We start from the raw sequence: 14,364 nt of genomic DNA, 5'->3' as shown, positions 1-14,364 counted from the left end.
ATCTGTCAGAACAAATTATCAGAAATGGTGCACTAGATGTTTTACTGTTATTTAATAGTCTGATGATTACTATCTTAAATTTAATTCTGGGTGTCTAAGTGGAAGATCTTGAAAACTGATTGACTTTACTACTGGCTTGTTGTACACGCTTTTCAGCTTTTTTAGTATGCTTACAAATATTCTTAAATTGAAGATTACATTTTGAAAATCAGCATTGAAATTTTTGGCTAATTTTAAATGTTATTGGAAAGAAAGAATGTGGCCTGGCTGAAATGAATCTGAACAATTTTCCCCATGTAGCTCCTTCTTCTACCCCATAGAATGTTTATAGTATGAATGAAACTTCAAAAGAACTTGATACTGTACATGACGCAAAATACTCATTTTACATATAGCTTTGGATTGGTCATGTGACCTGCAGAAAAATGCAAGTGGGGACACTTATTTCATTTTAAATTTTAGAGGGAAAAGATTGTCCTTAAAAATATAGCAGAAAGATCTGTTTCAGCAGGTTCACATACAGAAGAAAAATTACTTATTTGCCATCTTGATCTCTAATGATTTGTTGAAATTGATCACCAATTCTTCTGTTGTCTTTACACTGAAATCTTAAATAGTGTCTATTTTAAATGCTATACTACATTTTTCTTTAAAAAATTGCAACATTCACAGGTGAAAAGTAATTACCTAATGGCAGGTTATTAGCTCAGAACTTTGAGCTTAGAAAATTTCACTGTCTTCTGCCAAGCAATTGAATTCATCTCAAATGATGACTATTTCAGCAGGTATCTTTAATGAATAAGAATTACAGGTAAGAACTTTTTTTCTTTTCCAAAAGTGTTAGTGATGTATTAGTAGTTGTATTAAAATTTGTTAATCTTAGAGTATGCTTTTGTAGTTACAAAAATGTAGTGTACATTTTAGTGATGAATTTATAACTCAATGAAATTTTATATAGTATGCTTTTCTTGGTTTTTTTTAAAATTTTATTTATTTTATTATTTATTTTTCCCCCGAAGCCCCAGTAGATAGTTGTACGTCATAGCTGCACATCCTTCTAGTTGCTGCATGTGGGACGCGGCCCCAGCATGGCGGGAGAAGCAGTGCCTCGGTGCGCGCCCGGGATCCGAACCCGGGCCGCCAGCAGCGGAGCACGAGCACTCAACCGCTAAGCCACGGGGCCGGCCCTCTTGGTTTTTTTTAGATTTGTTTTTCCAAATGTTTTCCTTGGTTGTTACAATTCTGTCCCTTAAACAGAATACCAGTATGGTTAAAGCCACAAAACAAGATTGGGATCATAAACCTCTTAATGCTAGTTATTTCAATAACCTACTTTGTTTTCATCTACCAGTTTCTTAGCCAGCAAAATGAAGAATAATAAAAACCTCTTCACCAACTGCCTTGTGGAGATATTAAGAGGACTCAGTTTCCTTAATTGAAATGCCAGCAGTAGTAGTAACACATGCTTAATTGATAGCTTTCATTGTAATTGCTGCATAAAATCAATTTATTAGAATAGCTATATGTGAAAATTATTAGAATGGTAATACTTCTTTTGTAAGAATGTAAAGTCTTACTTTGATAACATTTTCAACAGTAAGCTGAAAAGGAAAATCCTTTTATAAGATATTTTTAAGCTACTTTGTGACCAATTTGTTTCACAGTTTTTCAGACTGAGTTTAAAATTATTAAATGCTTAGAAACAAAAATCAATGTAATATACAAATTTATTTCAAAACTTCATTAATCCAATATCTACTTTTTATTTCTTCAGATTAATTTTTCATGTTTTCTTATTACTTTATACATGTTATTCTTAAAACTATTATTTGCCCATATAAATCATTAAAGCAGTGAAGTTGTACTGTACACTTGATTTGTTTCATGTTTATGAATATTGTTTACAGTGAAATACTTGAGAGAATTATAAAATCTTTAACCCAGAAAATGATTGACATTTGTGTATTTTGTCAATTTTTTGTGTGTTTTATTCGTTTAAATTTGTTTAGTAAATTAGTTTTAAATTACTGTAAGACACTACCAAATTAGTGCTTCTACAAAAAAGGACATGGCTGTATTTTATTTGTTTTTTGTTTTTTTGTGTGTGAGGAAGATCAGCCCTGAGCTAACATCCATGCCAATCCTCCTCTTTTTGCTGAGGAAGATTGGCCCTGAGCTAACATCCATGCCTATCTTCCTCTACTTTATATGGGACGCCACCACAGCATGGCTTGACAAGCAGTGCGTCGGTGCACGCCCGGGATCCGAACCCGTGAACCCTGGGCTGCACTTAACCGCTTGTGCCACCGGGCTGGCCCCAACATGCTGTATTTTAAATTGCTTGCAATTTCAAATAATAGTTAAAATATAGATAAGTAATTTTACAGTGTTAAATTATTATTAATATCTGGTAAAGCATTAGCATTTATAGTTCTAATTTTTTAAATGTGACCTCAGAGAATGGATATAAAGAAGAAGGGTGTTTGTCAGCTGCATATTTCATTGACTAACCATTGAGTAGCTTTTAGGATGGTTGTCATTTCTATCCTACTAGATGTCTTCATTTGTGTCCATGAAATTTAAGTTAGTATAGTTGTTGCTTATGTTAAATGTATTAATAATTAAGTATAGCTATTAAATCTTCATAAAGTTATGAATCACTTAACTCTTTATTAATACTATTTCAGATTAGGTAGGCACAGTATGCAGATTAAAATTGAGTTTAATATATAATACCATCAAGTAATATTTAGTCATCAGCAGTTTATAAAAGAAAGATCCCTTGGAAAAGCTAGCTTTTATATTGATTATTTTAAAAGATTTTATAGATGGCATATGCCTTTGTTAATGTTGAATGTTATAATGAGTATATTTTTAGAAATCAAGAAGTTTAAAAAATTTATTGTTAATATTTGAGCTATGCTTATGAAGGTTTTTAAGAGAATATATCCTTCAAAATTCTAAATTATTTCTGTGATTTTACCACCTCTAGAGTAAGTTAATCGTAATATATATTGAAATGGCATTATATTAAATTTTACAATAGATAAAATATTTATCTTCTCTCACTTTTTAAGTCTTATAGTAGTAAATACTGATGCATATTATATATATATATTATGCATATAACCTGTTTTTTTAAAAAAGTAATTCTTTTTTTGAAACTGTTTTGCTAATGTGTTATATCTTTTATTTTAAATTGTACTTAGCCTAGAGAACATTTCTTAAGTGCTCTTGTTTTTGGAGAAGAAGGAAATACATGTCTGTATTTATTTATTTAGCACATTTGTTGAATCTATTGTTTATTCTCATGCGTTTTATTTTTCCCTTAAAATATTTGCAGAGGTCATTTACAATTATAGTATAAAGTATACATTAGTTTAGATTTACATTTTAGTTGTTTTAAGCATGCAAAAGAACTGTTTCATATTTTTTCATTGTAATTATAAAATGAATATTCAATACTTATTTTGTTTTCAAGATTGAAAAATGAAACTCCCACTAAGGAACAAGTACCTGTGTCTGAGGTAAATTTTGTTTTATTTTACACGTTGAAGGTTTATACTTTTGAAAGTATTGTTGGTGTGATTTTTAAAACATTTCAATTCAATGTGCATGCATCAATACAATTATTGGCATGTTGTCAGGAAGAAAAAATTGAGATTTTGTTTTTTGTTTTCATTAGACATAAAAATATCCCACCCTACGTAATATTGTCAGGTGTTTTGTTTTGACAAAGACATCATATATTTCACTTGCCTATTATGTAGTTCAGATAGTTAGTAATAGAGATAAATTTATGATTTAAAAATCCTGAAATCAGTAAAACCTCAAACATTTGGTACATTGGAAAATTAATCTTTCCAGATGATTCAGTTTTCTGGGGCATTTAGAATGTGAAAAGATTTAACTAATTTTTAAAATAGAAATATTTTGAATATATATTAAATATGTTTCAGCTATCCTAAACAGGTATTCTGAATATAACACTCAGGGTTATCATAAGAATGTTATTTACTGGACCGTCTTATGGATGAGTATAGAAATAATTTTGCTAAAGTACTTACTTCCTTGATTCCAGTTTTTTTAATATTACATGTTTCTTTCTGAGTATAGTGAAGTGAAACAGGTTCATCGTTTATCTATCAAAGAGCATTTCTGTCTTGTACAGTGAATAAGTAAAACATAGGCAGAAATAGCAGCCTTCTCCCAAGCAGTTTTCTTTTATACCACAGAAAGTTGTCTTTTGTTTGAAAGGTTTTTAACTACAAATAAATTTATTTAATTGACATAGGATATTTTGGTCATCTATTTATTCTTGAGTGAGTTTTGGTAATTTGTGGTTTTCTAGGAATTGGTACATTTTATCTAAGAGGTTGAATTTATGTCTACAGAGTTGTTTGTAGTATTCCCCTGTTTTAATGTCTGTGGCATCTACAGTGATAATCCTCTTTCAATTCCTAACATTGACAGTTTTGTGTGTTCTTTTTTTTATTGTTGTTATGTACTTTACTTTTATATAGGTTATTAAGGCAGAATACAGTGTTACTGTTTTTGCTCATTATTTTTGATAACAATTAAAAACTTAAAAAAAAATTTATATTCACCTTCATTTTTACCATTTCCAGTGCTCTTCATTTCTTTATGTAACTCTCTGTTTCTGTCTGTTATCACATTCCTTTTGCCTAAAGAACTTTCTTTGATGTATCTCATGTTGCAGATCTACTGGTAATTAATTTTTCCTTTTTTTTTTTATTGAAAAAAATCTTTATTTTTCATTTTTGAAAGATATTTTTTGGTGAGTATAGAACTCTAGGTTGACAGTTTTGTTTCCTTGTTTTCTTTCAGCAGTTTAAACAAGTGATTTTGTTGTCTCTTGGCTTACTGTAATTTTTTTCTTTGTTTCTATATATGTATGTAATGTGTCATTTTTCTTTGGTTGCCCTCAGGATTTTGTCTTTATTTTTGTCTTTAATTCTCATCAGTTTGAACATGATATGTCTAAGTCTGGTTTGTTCATTTGTTTATTTATATGTTTATCTACTTGTGTATTTATTTATTTTTGGTATTTATCCTGATTGATGTTCTCTGAGGTGTCCTATATCTTCTACATCTGGGGTTCCAATTTCACATATGTTATACCATTTGGTATTAGTCCCTGTTCTTAGATGCCCTTTTCTGGTTTCCACCCTTTGTACACACACTCTTTTTTTTTTCTTTTGTGTTTCAGTTTAGGTAATTTCTGTCTATTGTATCTAATTTCTATCTATTCTATCTTACTTCAGTTTTACTGATTTATTTTTCAGTTGTGTCAGGCCTACTGATGAGCCCATCAAAGGCATTTTTCATCTCTGTTGTGATTTTTTTTTCCCTAGAATTTGCATTGATTCCTCTAGTTCCTGACGCTCTGCTAAAATTCCCATTCTGGTCATGCATGTTGTCCTCCCTTTTCTACCAAACATTTAACATATTAATCATAATAATTTAAAATTTTCTGTATGATAGTTCCAACAGCTGGGTCATATCTGAGTCTGCTGATTGCTTTGTCTCCTGATAGTGCATTTTTTTCCCTTTGCTTTTCTGTGTTGTATAATGTTTGGTCAAAAGCGAGACGTTATATATTTCGGACTGAGATAAATAGTATTTGTATCTGAAAATGAGCATAACTTTTCTTATGTTAGGCTGTTAGTGTGGGGTTTGGGTCCACCTAGTAGTGAGTTGACCTGGGTTTTGGTTTTCTTATTGCTATGGTTACCCTCAGTGTACCACCAGGTTCAATTCCTCAAGTGTTTCTTTGTGCTTATGGTGCAAGTTATATTGCTGGAGGTTTTTTTCTCAGTGTCGTTGCTCCACACTCAGCTTTAGTCTTTTCCTGTGAGACTGAGCCTCAAAGGGTGTCTCTCTCTCTGCACTCTTGCCTTTCTTCCAGCAGTACTGCTACTGCTGTTTGATGTTTGCTAGCCCAGTGGTGGGTGGTGGGGCATGGGGTGATGTTTTCTGTCGTTCTGGTTTAACCTCATTCTTAAGATGGCTCTGTGTCCCTGTGTCTTGAGACTAGGATTTTTTTCTTCCATCCCCCAGCCACAGTCATTCTCTGTGCCCTGGGGGTGACAGGGTTTGCTTCTCTTCTTTCCAAATATGTAAAAGCATGAACATGAAGAAAATTTACGAACCCATAATTTTATAACATCATCCATTGATTCTTTCCTGAAGCATTCATCCTTGACTAGATTAAATCATCGCCTCTTTCCTTTGATTACCCTGTTTCATCTGTGTCAAATGAAGCCAGCCTTTTCATACATTAACTAAATTTATTAAGTTTATTTTTTATTAAAAGAAAAACAGCTCATGCTAAAAATTTAGCAGACCATAAGCGGAGTTAAAGGAAGCCATATTGAATGGAAGGTCACACAGAACAATCTTGGTCCAGGTATTTCATTCAAGTTTATATATGATATGGATAGTCCCTTGAACAGATCCAAGTGTTTATTTGAAGTACACATATGATATGGTGGATAGCTTGAGTTAATCTGCAAGATTTTGATGAGATGCATTGTAGTGGAATTAATGTTGTCATGCCCCAGTAATATTTTCCTGTTATCAATTTTTCATTTGTATAGTTTTTCATTTCCTCTTTGAAAGTTATTTCCTTTCATACACTAGGTTGTGTTTGGAATTCATATTATACAGTGGCTTCTGAAATAGCCTCTGTTCTGCTACTATGTATATTCTATACACTGTTAACATTGTACTGCTTTTGTTTGCTAACTGTATATATACCATGACTCTTTCCCTCCAGTCTTATGGTTAGTGTAGTTTTATTATACCTAAGTAGAGGGGAAGAGAGAAGAGGTAGATACAGATGCCTTTCTCTTTCCTTGCTTTCTTCCTTAGCTCTTAGGGAACACTTGATAGCATGTTTCAGGAATCTTTGTTTTGGGAACAAAGGTTAATAAAGTTATTTTCTTTTCCTCAAGGTGGTCAAAATCTAGTAGGACAGTTAGAAATAAAAGAATCAAATGTAGTCCAGTGAGGGTAACTACCATATTCCAGATATATCAGGGACAGTAGGTACACACAGGAGTTCCTTCAGAGTGATTTTATGACATTTTTCTCTTTTCTTCTTACTATTCTTCTCTCAATTCAAGCATACACATAAATATGTATAATACAGGTTTCCTGTTGTTTCATCAATGAAATGGCAAATCAGCTCTAGTCTCTATTCCTATAAGAGTACATGGGACTATCCATAAAGAATTTCTAAGGTTTTTGTTTTTGTTTTTTGTTATTTATTTATTTTTTGCTTTGTAACTTTTTCAGACACTTGAGAATTTCAGACTTGTAAAATTACTTTTTATTTTTATCAAATTAAAAGTAAGAAGTTGTGCTAGAATGTTCATCATAAAAATAATTGCTCATCTGCCCCACCCTTTTCCATCCAGCTCTTTACAGGCAGCCATTTTCAATGCTTTTAGCTGTTTGATCTAATATTTGTCTCCATATATCTAAATAATATAACCATCTTTTATTTTCTTGGTTTGTCATTTTTTGGCCCTATGACTGACTCTTATGGTAATTAAGAATTTATTTCTGTAGACTACCATCCCTTCTTTCCTCTGTTCCCCACCCCAGCATCCTGTCCAGGGCTGGAATTAGAGTGAGACCAGTGAGGCCCTCACCTCTGGTACAGAATTTAAGGGGTCTCCAAAAATTCAGTAATCAAATAAATTTTTCATTCAATATTTTACAAAGTCAAAATTAATGCAGAATAATCCATGATGAACACAATATCAAAATTTAATTAAAGACAAGCTCCAGCCCTGCACTTGAATGTTCCTGAGAGTCATGCACGTGGGGGATGCAGGCACAAGGTACATCTCTGACTTCCCATTTTTTCTGATGGTCCTTGTTCAGTCACGAGGGAAACTGACAAGTTGTTTGCATTGTTTGTAGCTGCAATCCGTAGTACTGCTAAGTAAAAGGAAAAATTCTATTTAATTACATACGCAAATTTGTGTGATTTTTATAATATTATTAAGAGCACTAAGGTAAGTAATACAAAATTTAGTTATTAATATATTTGACCTTTCACAAATGAAATTTGATTGAATGTCAAAATTTTCTGAAAAAGTATTTTGTTACTAGGAAATTTTATACTTTCTTCACTTAAAACAGTGATAGTTTACTATTTTTCACTTCTTTATGTGAAAAAATATTTTTCACCATTTTTTTTTTTTTACCAAATTTGTCTGGAAACCTGGTCTGTAATTTTCTGTTGTTTGTAATTATTGATTTTTGTATTTTTCATACAAATGTTTATGTACACCTATTTGGTTGTTAAATATTATAATTTTTATGAATTAAGGCAATTAAATGATCATTATATCTAACTGTATTAATTAAAAATAAATATATTTAAAATTTATACTAAAAATTTTTAGAGACAAATATGTCATCTAAGAAGCCAAGTGGTGCATTGTTCAGAAGAAGAAGAAAAATGCATGCAGAAATTGATCAGAATTATAGGGGGCAGTAACAAGTTTGGCTAGAAAAACACAGTATTCCAGCTGCTTAATATGAAGTCTCCAATTGACATTATTAAAATAGAATTATCGTAAAATTCAGTTACATAAAGAATTTTCTTGAAATTGTGAGAAAAAAATGTTAGAAATTTCAGAAGCTAGTGAACATAAGCATGAGCAAGAAAATAATAAGATGCCATTTAAAATAAATTTTAATAATTCTTTATTGTGGCCACCTATTTCTGATAAAATAAAAATTATTTTAATAGAGCATGGGCCCATCCGAGGACAAGGTGCAGTTTTTAAAGTATTTGTTTCACATTATGGGTAAAGATTTTCACAAGATGGGTCTTTTAAAAAAGGTGGTCTAATGGTGAGTTGACTAATTGTGACTGGCTCATTTATTCCAAAGAACCCTTGTTTTTATTTTGTTTCACATGCACACTTTTTAGCAATAATACAACAGAATCAAATATTTGCAACTCAAAAAATGGTTTCAAAGATAGGAAAAATTTGAACAGAATTTGTGATCACAAAAATTCCATATTTCATCATGATGCTTTTTAAAAATTGAAGTATTTTTAAAATCAAAATCAGTAAAATCTGTTGCATTTTTATACACTAATAACAAACCGTCAGAAAAATTAAGAAAACAATTCCATATACAATTGCATCAAAAAGAACAGAATACCTAGGAATAAATTTAACCAAGGAGGTGAAAGACCTGTACACTGAAAGTTATAAGACATTAATGAAAGAAATCGAAGAAGACACAAATAAATGGGAAGATATTTCATGCTCATGGATTGCAAGAATTAAAATTGTTGAAAAGCAATCTATATATTCAATGCAGTCCCTATCAAAATTCCAGTGGCATTTTTCACAGAAAGAGAACAAACAATCCTAAAATTTGTGTGGAAACCACAAAAGATCTCAAATAGCCAAAGCCATCTTGAGAGAGAAGAACAAAGGTGGAGGCATCACACACTCTGATTTCAAACTATATTACAAAGCTCCAGTAATCAAAGCACTATGGTGTTGGCATAAAAACAGACACATAGATCAATGGAACAGAATAGAGAGCCCAGAAATAAACCCACACATACGTGGTCGATTAATTTATGACAAAGGAGCCAAGAATATACAATGGGGAAAGGATGATCTCTTCAATAAATAGTGCTCAGAATACTGGACAGCCACATGCAAAAGAATGAAACTGGACTACTCTTACACTATACACAAAAATGGACTCAAAATGGATTAAGACTTGAATGTAAGACCTGAAACTGTAAAACTCCTTGAAGAAAACATAGGCAGTAAGCTCTTTGACATCAATCTTGGCAATGACGTTTTTGAATTTGACCAAAAGCAAAAGCAACAAAAGCAAAAATAAACAAGTGGGTCTACATCAAACTAAAAGCTTCTATACAGCAAAGGAAACCATCAACAAAATGAAAAGGCAATCAACTGAATGGGAGAAAATATTTGCAACTCATATCTGATAAGGGGTTAATATCCAAAATATATAAAGAACTCATACAACCTCAAAAGCAAAAATAAATCCAGTTAAAAAATGGGAAGAGGATCTGAATAGACATTTTTCCAAAGAAGACATACAGATGGCCAATAGATACATGAAAAGATGCTCAACATCACTAATCATTAGGGACATGCAAATCAAAACTACAATGAGATATCACCTCATCATTAGGCTGGCTATTTTCAAAAGACAAGAAGTAACAAGTGTTGGTGAGGATGTGGAGAAAAGGGAATCTTTGTACACTGTTGGTGAGAATGTAAATTGGTGCAGTTACTATGGAAAACAGTATGGAGGTTCCTCAAGAAATTAAAAATAGAACTACCATATGATCCAGCAATTCCACTGCTGGGTAGTATCTGAAGAAAATGAAAACACTAACTCAAAAAGGTAAATGCACCCCCTTGTTCATTGCAGCATTTTTTACAATAGCCAAGATATGGCAACAACCTAAGTGTCCATCAATGGATGAATAGCTAAAGAAACTGTGGTGTATAAATATATATATATACACATACACATATATACACAATGGAATATTATTCAGCCATATAAAAGAATGAAATCTTGCCATTTGCAACAACATGGATGGAATTATGCTAAGTGAAATAAGTCAGATAGAGAAAGATGAATACTGTATGATCTCACTTATATGTGGAATCTAAAAAAAACAACAACAACCCCCACCAAGCTCATAGATACAGAGAACAGATTGGTGGTTGCCAGAGGCAGGAGATTAAGAGTTGGTGAAGTGGGTGAAGGTAGTCAAAAGGTACAAACTTCTACTTACAAAATAAACAAGTCATGGGGATATAATGTACAGTTTGGTGGTTATGGTTGATAATACTGAATTGTGTATTTGAAAGTTGCTAAGAGAGTAGATCTTAAAAGTCCTCATCACAAGAAAAAAAATTTTATAACTATGTATGGTTATGGGTGTTAACTAGACTTATTGTGGTGATCATTTTGCAATATATAGAAATATCAAATCACTATGTTGTACATCTGAAACTAGTAAAATGTTATGTGTCAATTATACCTCAATAAAAAAATATTTTTTAAATGGAAGTATTTTTAAACATATATTCAAACTGATAATTTAATAGATGATGCTTTAAAGAATGTGATAAAATGTGTGAGTGATTTTAGATGCTGGTATGTTTTGTGCAGAAATAATTTCTCTCTCAAAGGATCACAAAAAAATTATTAGAAATCCAAATGCTGTAATGATTCTAAATTCAGTTGAACTTATAGGACATTATAGTCATAAAGCTAATCATTAAAAGGAATCTGTGTTTTATTTGTCTAGAAAAATTCAAAACAAATTTGTAATGCTATTAGCAAATCATATTAAATCTGAAATACTATTGAGAATAACACAAACAAAATATTTTTCCTTGCTTTTTGATTGTAAACCAGATATAGTGATCATGAATGAATGTGTCTGATTATTAGGTATGTTTGCGTTAAGAATAATGTCATCACAAGAGAAGAAAGTTTTATTGATTTGATTGAAACAAAAAAAACTGGATGATTATATCTCAATAAATCTGTTATTTTTTTAAAAAGATTGAACTAGATATGGTCTAGCTTATGAAATTATTAATAAGTTAGGAAGACGATATTTACATAAAAAATTGTCCTGGCCAGGGATATGTTAATGGAGCAAATATGGCAGATGTATATAAGGGTGTACAAGCCAATATTTCTCCCCAAAAATAATTATGCCAAATTGGTGTCTTGCTCAGCTTATAATTTAATATAAAAAACGCATCTGTGAATTCACATATGACAGTCTTTTTTAGTATTGTATGAAGGATATATATTTTGAGGGCAGAATAATTCATCAAGCAGATAGAATATTCTTATCTAAGTTTTATTTATTTATTTATTTATTTATTTATGAGGAAGATCAGCCCTGAGCTAACATCCATGCTAATCCTCCTCTTTTTTTGCTGAGGAAGACGGGCTCTGAGCTAACATCTATTGCCAATCCTCCTCCTTTCCCCCACCCCCCAAAGCCCCAGTAGATAGTTGTATGTCATAGTTGCACATCCTTCTAGTTGCTGTATGTGGGACGTGCGGCCTCAGCATGGCCGGAGAAGCAGTGCGTCTGTGCGCACCTGGGATCTGAACCCGGGCCGCCAGTAGCGGAGCACACGCACTTAACTGCTACGCCACAGGGCCGGCCCCCAGATAGAATATTCTTGTCTATTCTAAAAACAACATTAAAATCACGTAGAGATACCTGATGTGCATCAAGATTAAATTAAGTCAAGACACTTTGCATGCAAATTAAAGATGTTTATCAAATATGAAAAGATATTATATCAAATGTCAAAATATGTTGAAGTAGAAAGCATTTTAGTACAAATATATTACAAATTTTTATGCAAATTATCTGTATGGGATGATATTTTGGACTAGTGGCAAAAGTTAGTAAAGATCTGCAATCAGAAAATGTGAACATATATAAAGCTGCATGCTTAATAAAAGGCCTATCCCTTTGCTTACAACAAATGAGAGAAGGTAATTTTGAAAGTATGTTCAGTGAATGTAAAACTCGAGCAAGAGATGTGAATATTCTTCCTGTAAAGAAGTTGGCAATATGTGAATCACTGGATGAGAGTATTGATAATTAGGGGAAAAGTGCTTATCAAATAGACATTAAGGTTATAAATGCCCTAATTTCATATTTGAAATAGTTATATGAAAAATTAAATGAAGTGTCTTCAGATTTTGAATTTTTAAACTGGAGGTAAGTTATTTTCTATAAATACATCTGATTTTCAAAAAGCAGCCACTGACTCAGCTCTTAAATATTCTGACAAAGTTCTGTAGAAATTCATGTTGAATAGTTTAAAGCAACGTACATCAATAAATTGTGATATAAAATAAGCATTATGTTTGAGTCTTCTAAAACTGATTAACAAAATGGTATTCAGAATTTTAAAGCAATACCAATCACAGTAGTATCCTGCAAAAGAAGTTTTAGTAAGCTGAAGTTCATTTAAAATTGTTTAAAATTGTTACTTAGTCAAGAGAAATTGTCAAACATAGCAATTTACTTATTTAAAAACAAGATAAGAATTAGACTTTGAAAATATTATTGATATATTGCCCTCATTAAAGCCAGGAAAGTAAAATGATAATAAATTCTGGTTTTAGTAGAAATGTTTAAACTTAAAACTACTTTTGTAAGTTCAATACACCTACTTTTCAATTTTTCAACTAGTTTCTGGGTGGTATCCTTTCCCTAAGATTCTGGAAAGATGGCAGAGCATATGTCTCTCCACCTAGACAACAATTACACAGGCAGAATCTGTCCGATGTAGCTAATTTGGATCTCTAGAGTCTGTTGAAGGAGTGCGACTTCCAGGGGAAGGCTTGGACAGTAAATTGCAGTTAATTTTAGCACTTAGCAGGGTAGCAGCTGCCCATTCCCCACCCCTAACCACATGGCAGGCAGCTTTGCACATGTTCCTGGAGCAGGTTGCACTCAGCTTATGGAGGAGCAAGGTGGGCAAAAAGGACTCTGTCTTCCAAATATTGGGGACTTGTGCTCTTATCACTGATTGCTACCTCTTATTACAGAGTTGCAGACAAAAGAGGAGGGCAGCCATTGTTGTTACACCTCCCCCCATTGTTGCAAGCCCCTCCCCGCCAGCTTAAGTGACTTCCAGGGGATTTCAAGAGACAGCACCCTCTTTTTCCCCCTTCATTTATCACTTTTTCACCTTTCAGAAGCCAGACATTAAAGACTAGGACACTCAAAAACAGCTGCATGTATGGGTAAAATTAGAAAGTGATTGCATATGCTCAGGGGAAGGCTCAGAAGGACCTGAGAAGACCTTCAGTTTACACCTCAGGCTGATCCTGGGACCAGAGACAGCTTATAACAATCAAGAAAAAAAAATAAACAAAAACAGCGAATGCTGGAGGGGGAGAATCTGATTCCCAGAGTTATCACATTATTAGATTCAAATGTCCTATGTTCAACTAAAAATCACAAGGAATACATAGGCAAGTATGTCCTATTCAAAGGGAAAAAAATCAACAGAAACTGTTCCTGAAAAAGGCCTAATGGCAGATATACTAAGACAGAGACATTAAAACAACTGTCTTAGGGACCGGCCCAGTGGTGTAGCAGTTAAGTTTGCATGCTCCGCTTCGGCAGCCTGGGGTGTGCAGGTTTGGATCCTGGGTGCAGACCGACGCACTGCTTGTAAAGCCATGCTGTGGTGGTGTCCCATATAAAGTAGAGGAAGGTGGGTACAGGTGTTAGCCCAGCGCCAATCTTCCTCA

The 14,364-nt window shown here is 32.7% G+C and overlaps 1 protein-coding gene across 6 annotated transcripts in view; it reads left to right on the top strand.

The window, feature by feature from the left end:
* The window catches only part of ZNF280D (zinc finger protein 280D), a 222,862-nt gene that overhangs the window by 194,176 nt on the left and 14,322 nt on the right, over nucleotides 1-14,364 (top strand). For all 6 annotated transcript variants that reach the window (XM_087427624.1, XM_087427618.1, XM_087427606.1 and 3 more), the window contains one exon: nucleotides 3,482-3,527. In XM_087427624.1, coding sequence (XP_087283750.1) covers nucleotides 3,482-3,527 — 46 coding nt within the window. The remainder of the gene's footprint in view (nucleotides 1-3,481; nucleotides 3,528-14,364) is intronic.

This window comes from Ceratotherium simum, chromosome 3 (genome assembly GCF_057802395.1).
Source record: "Ceratotherium simum simum isolate JZ-2026a chromosome 3, ASM5780239v1, whole genome shotgun sequence".
NCBI lineage: Eukaryota > Metazoa > Chordata > Mammalia > Perissodactyla > Rhinocerotidae > Ceratotherium > Ceratotherium simum.
This window is presented reverse-complemented; position numbering and strand designations above follow the sequence as displayed.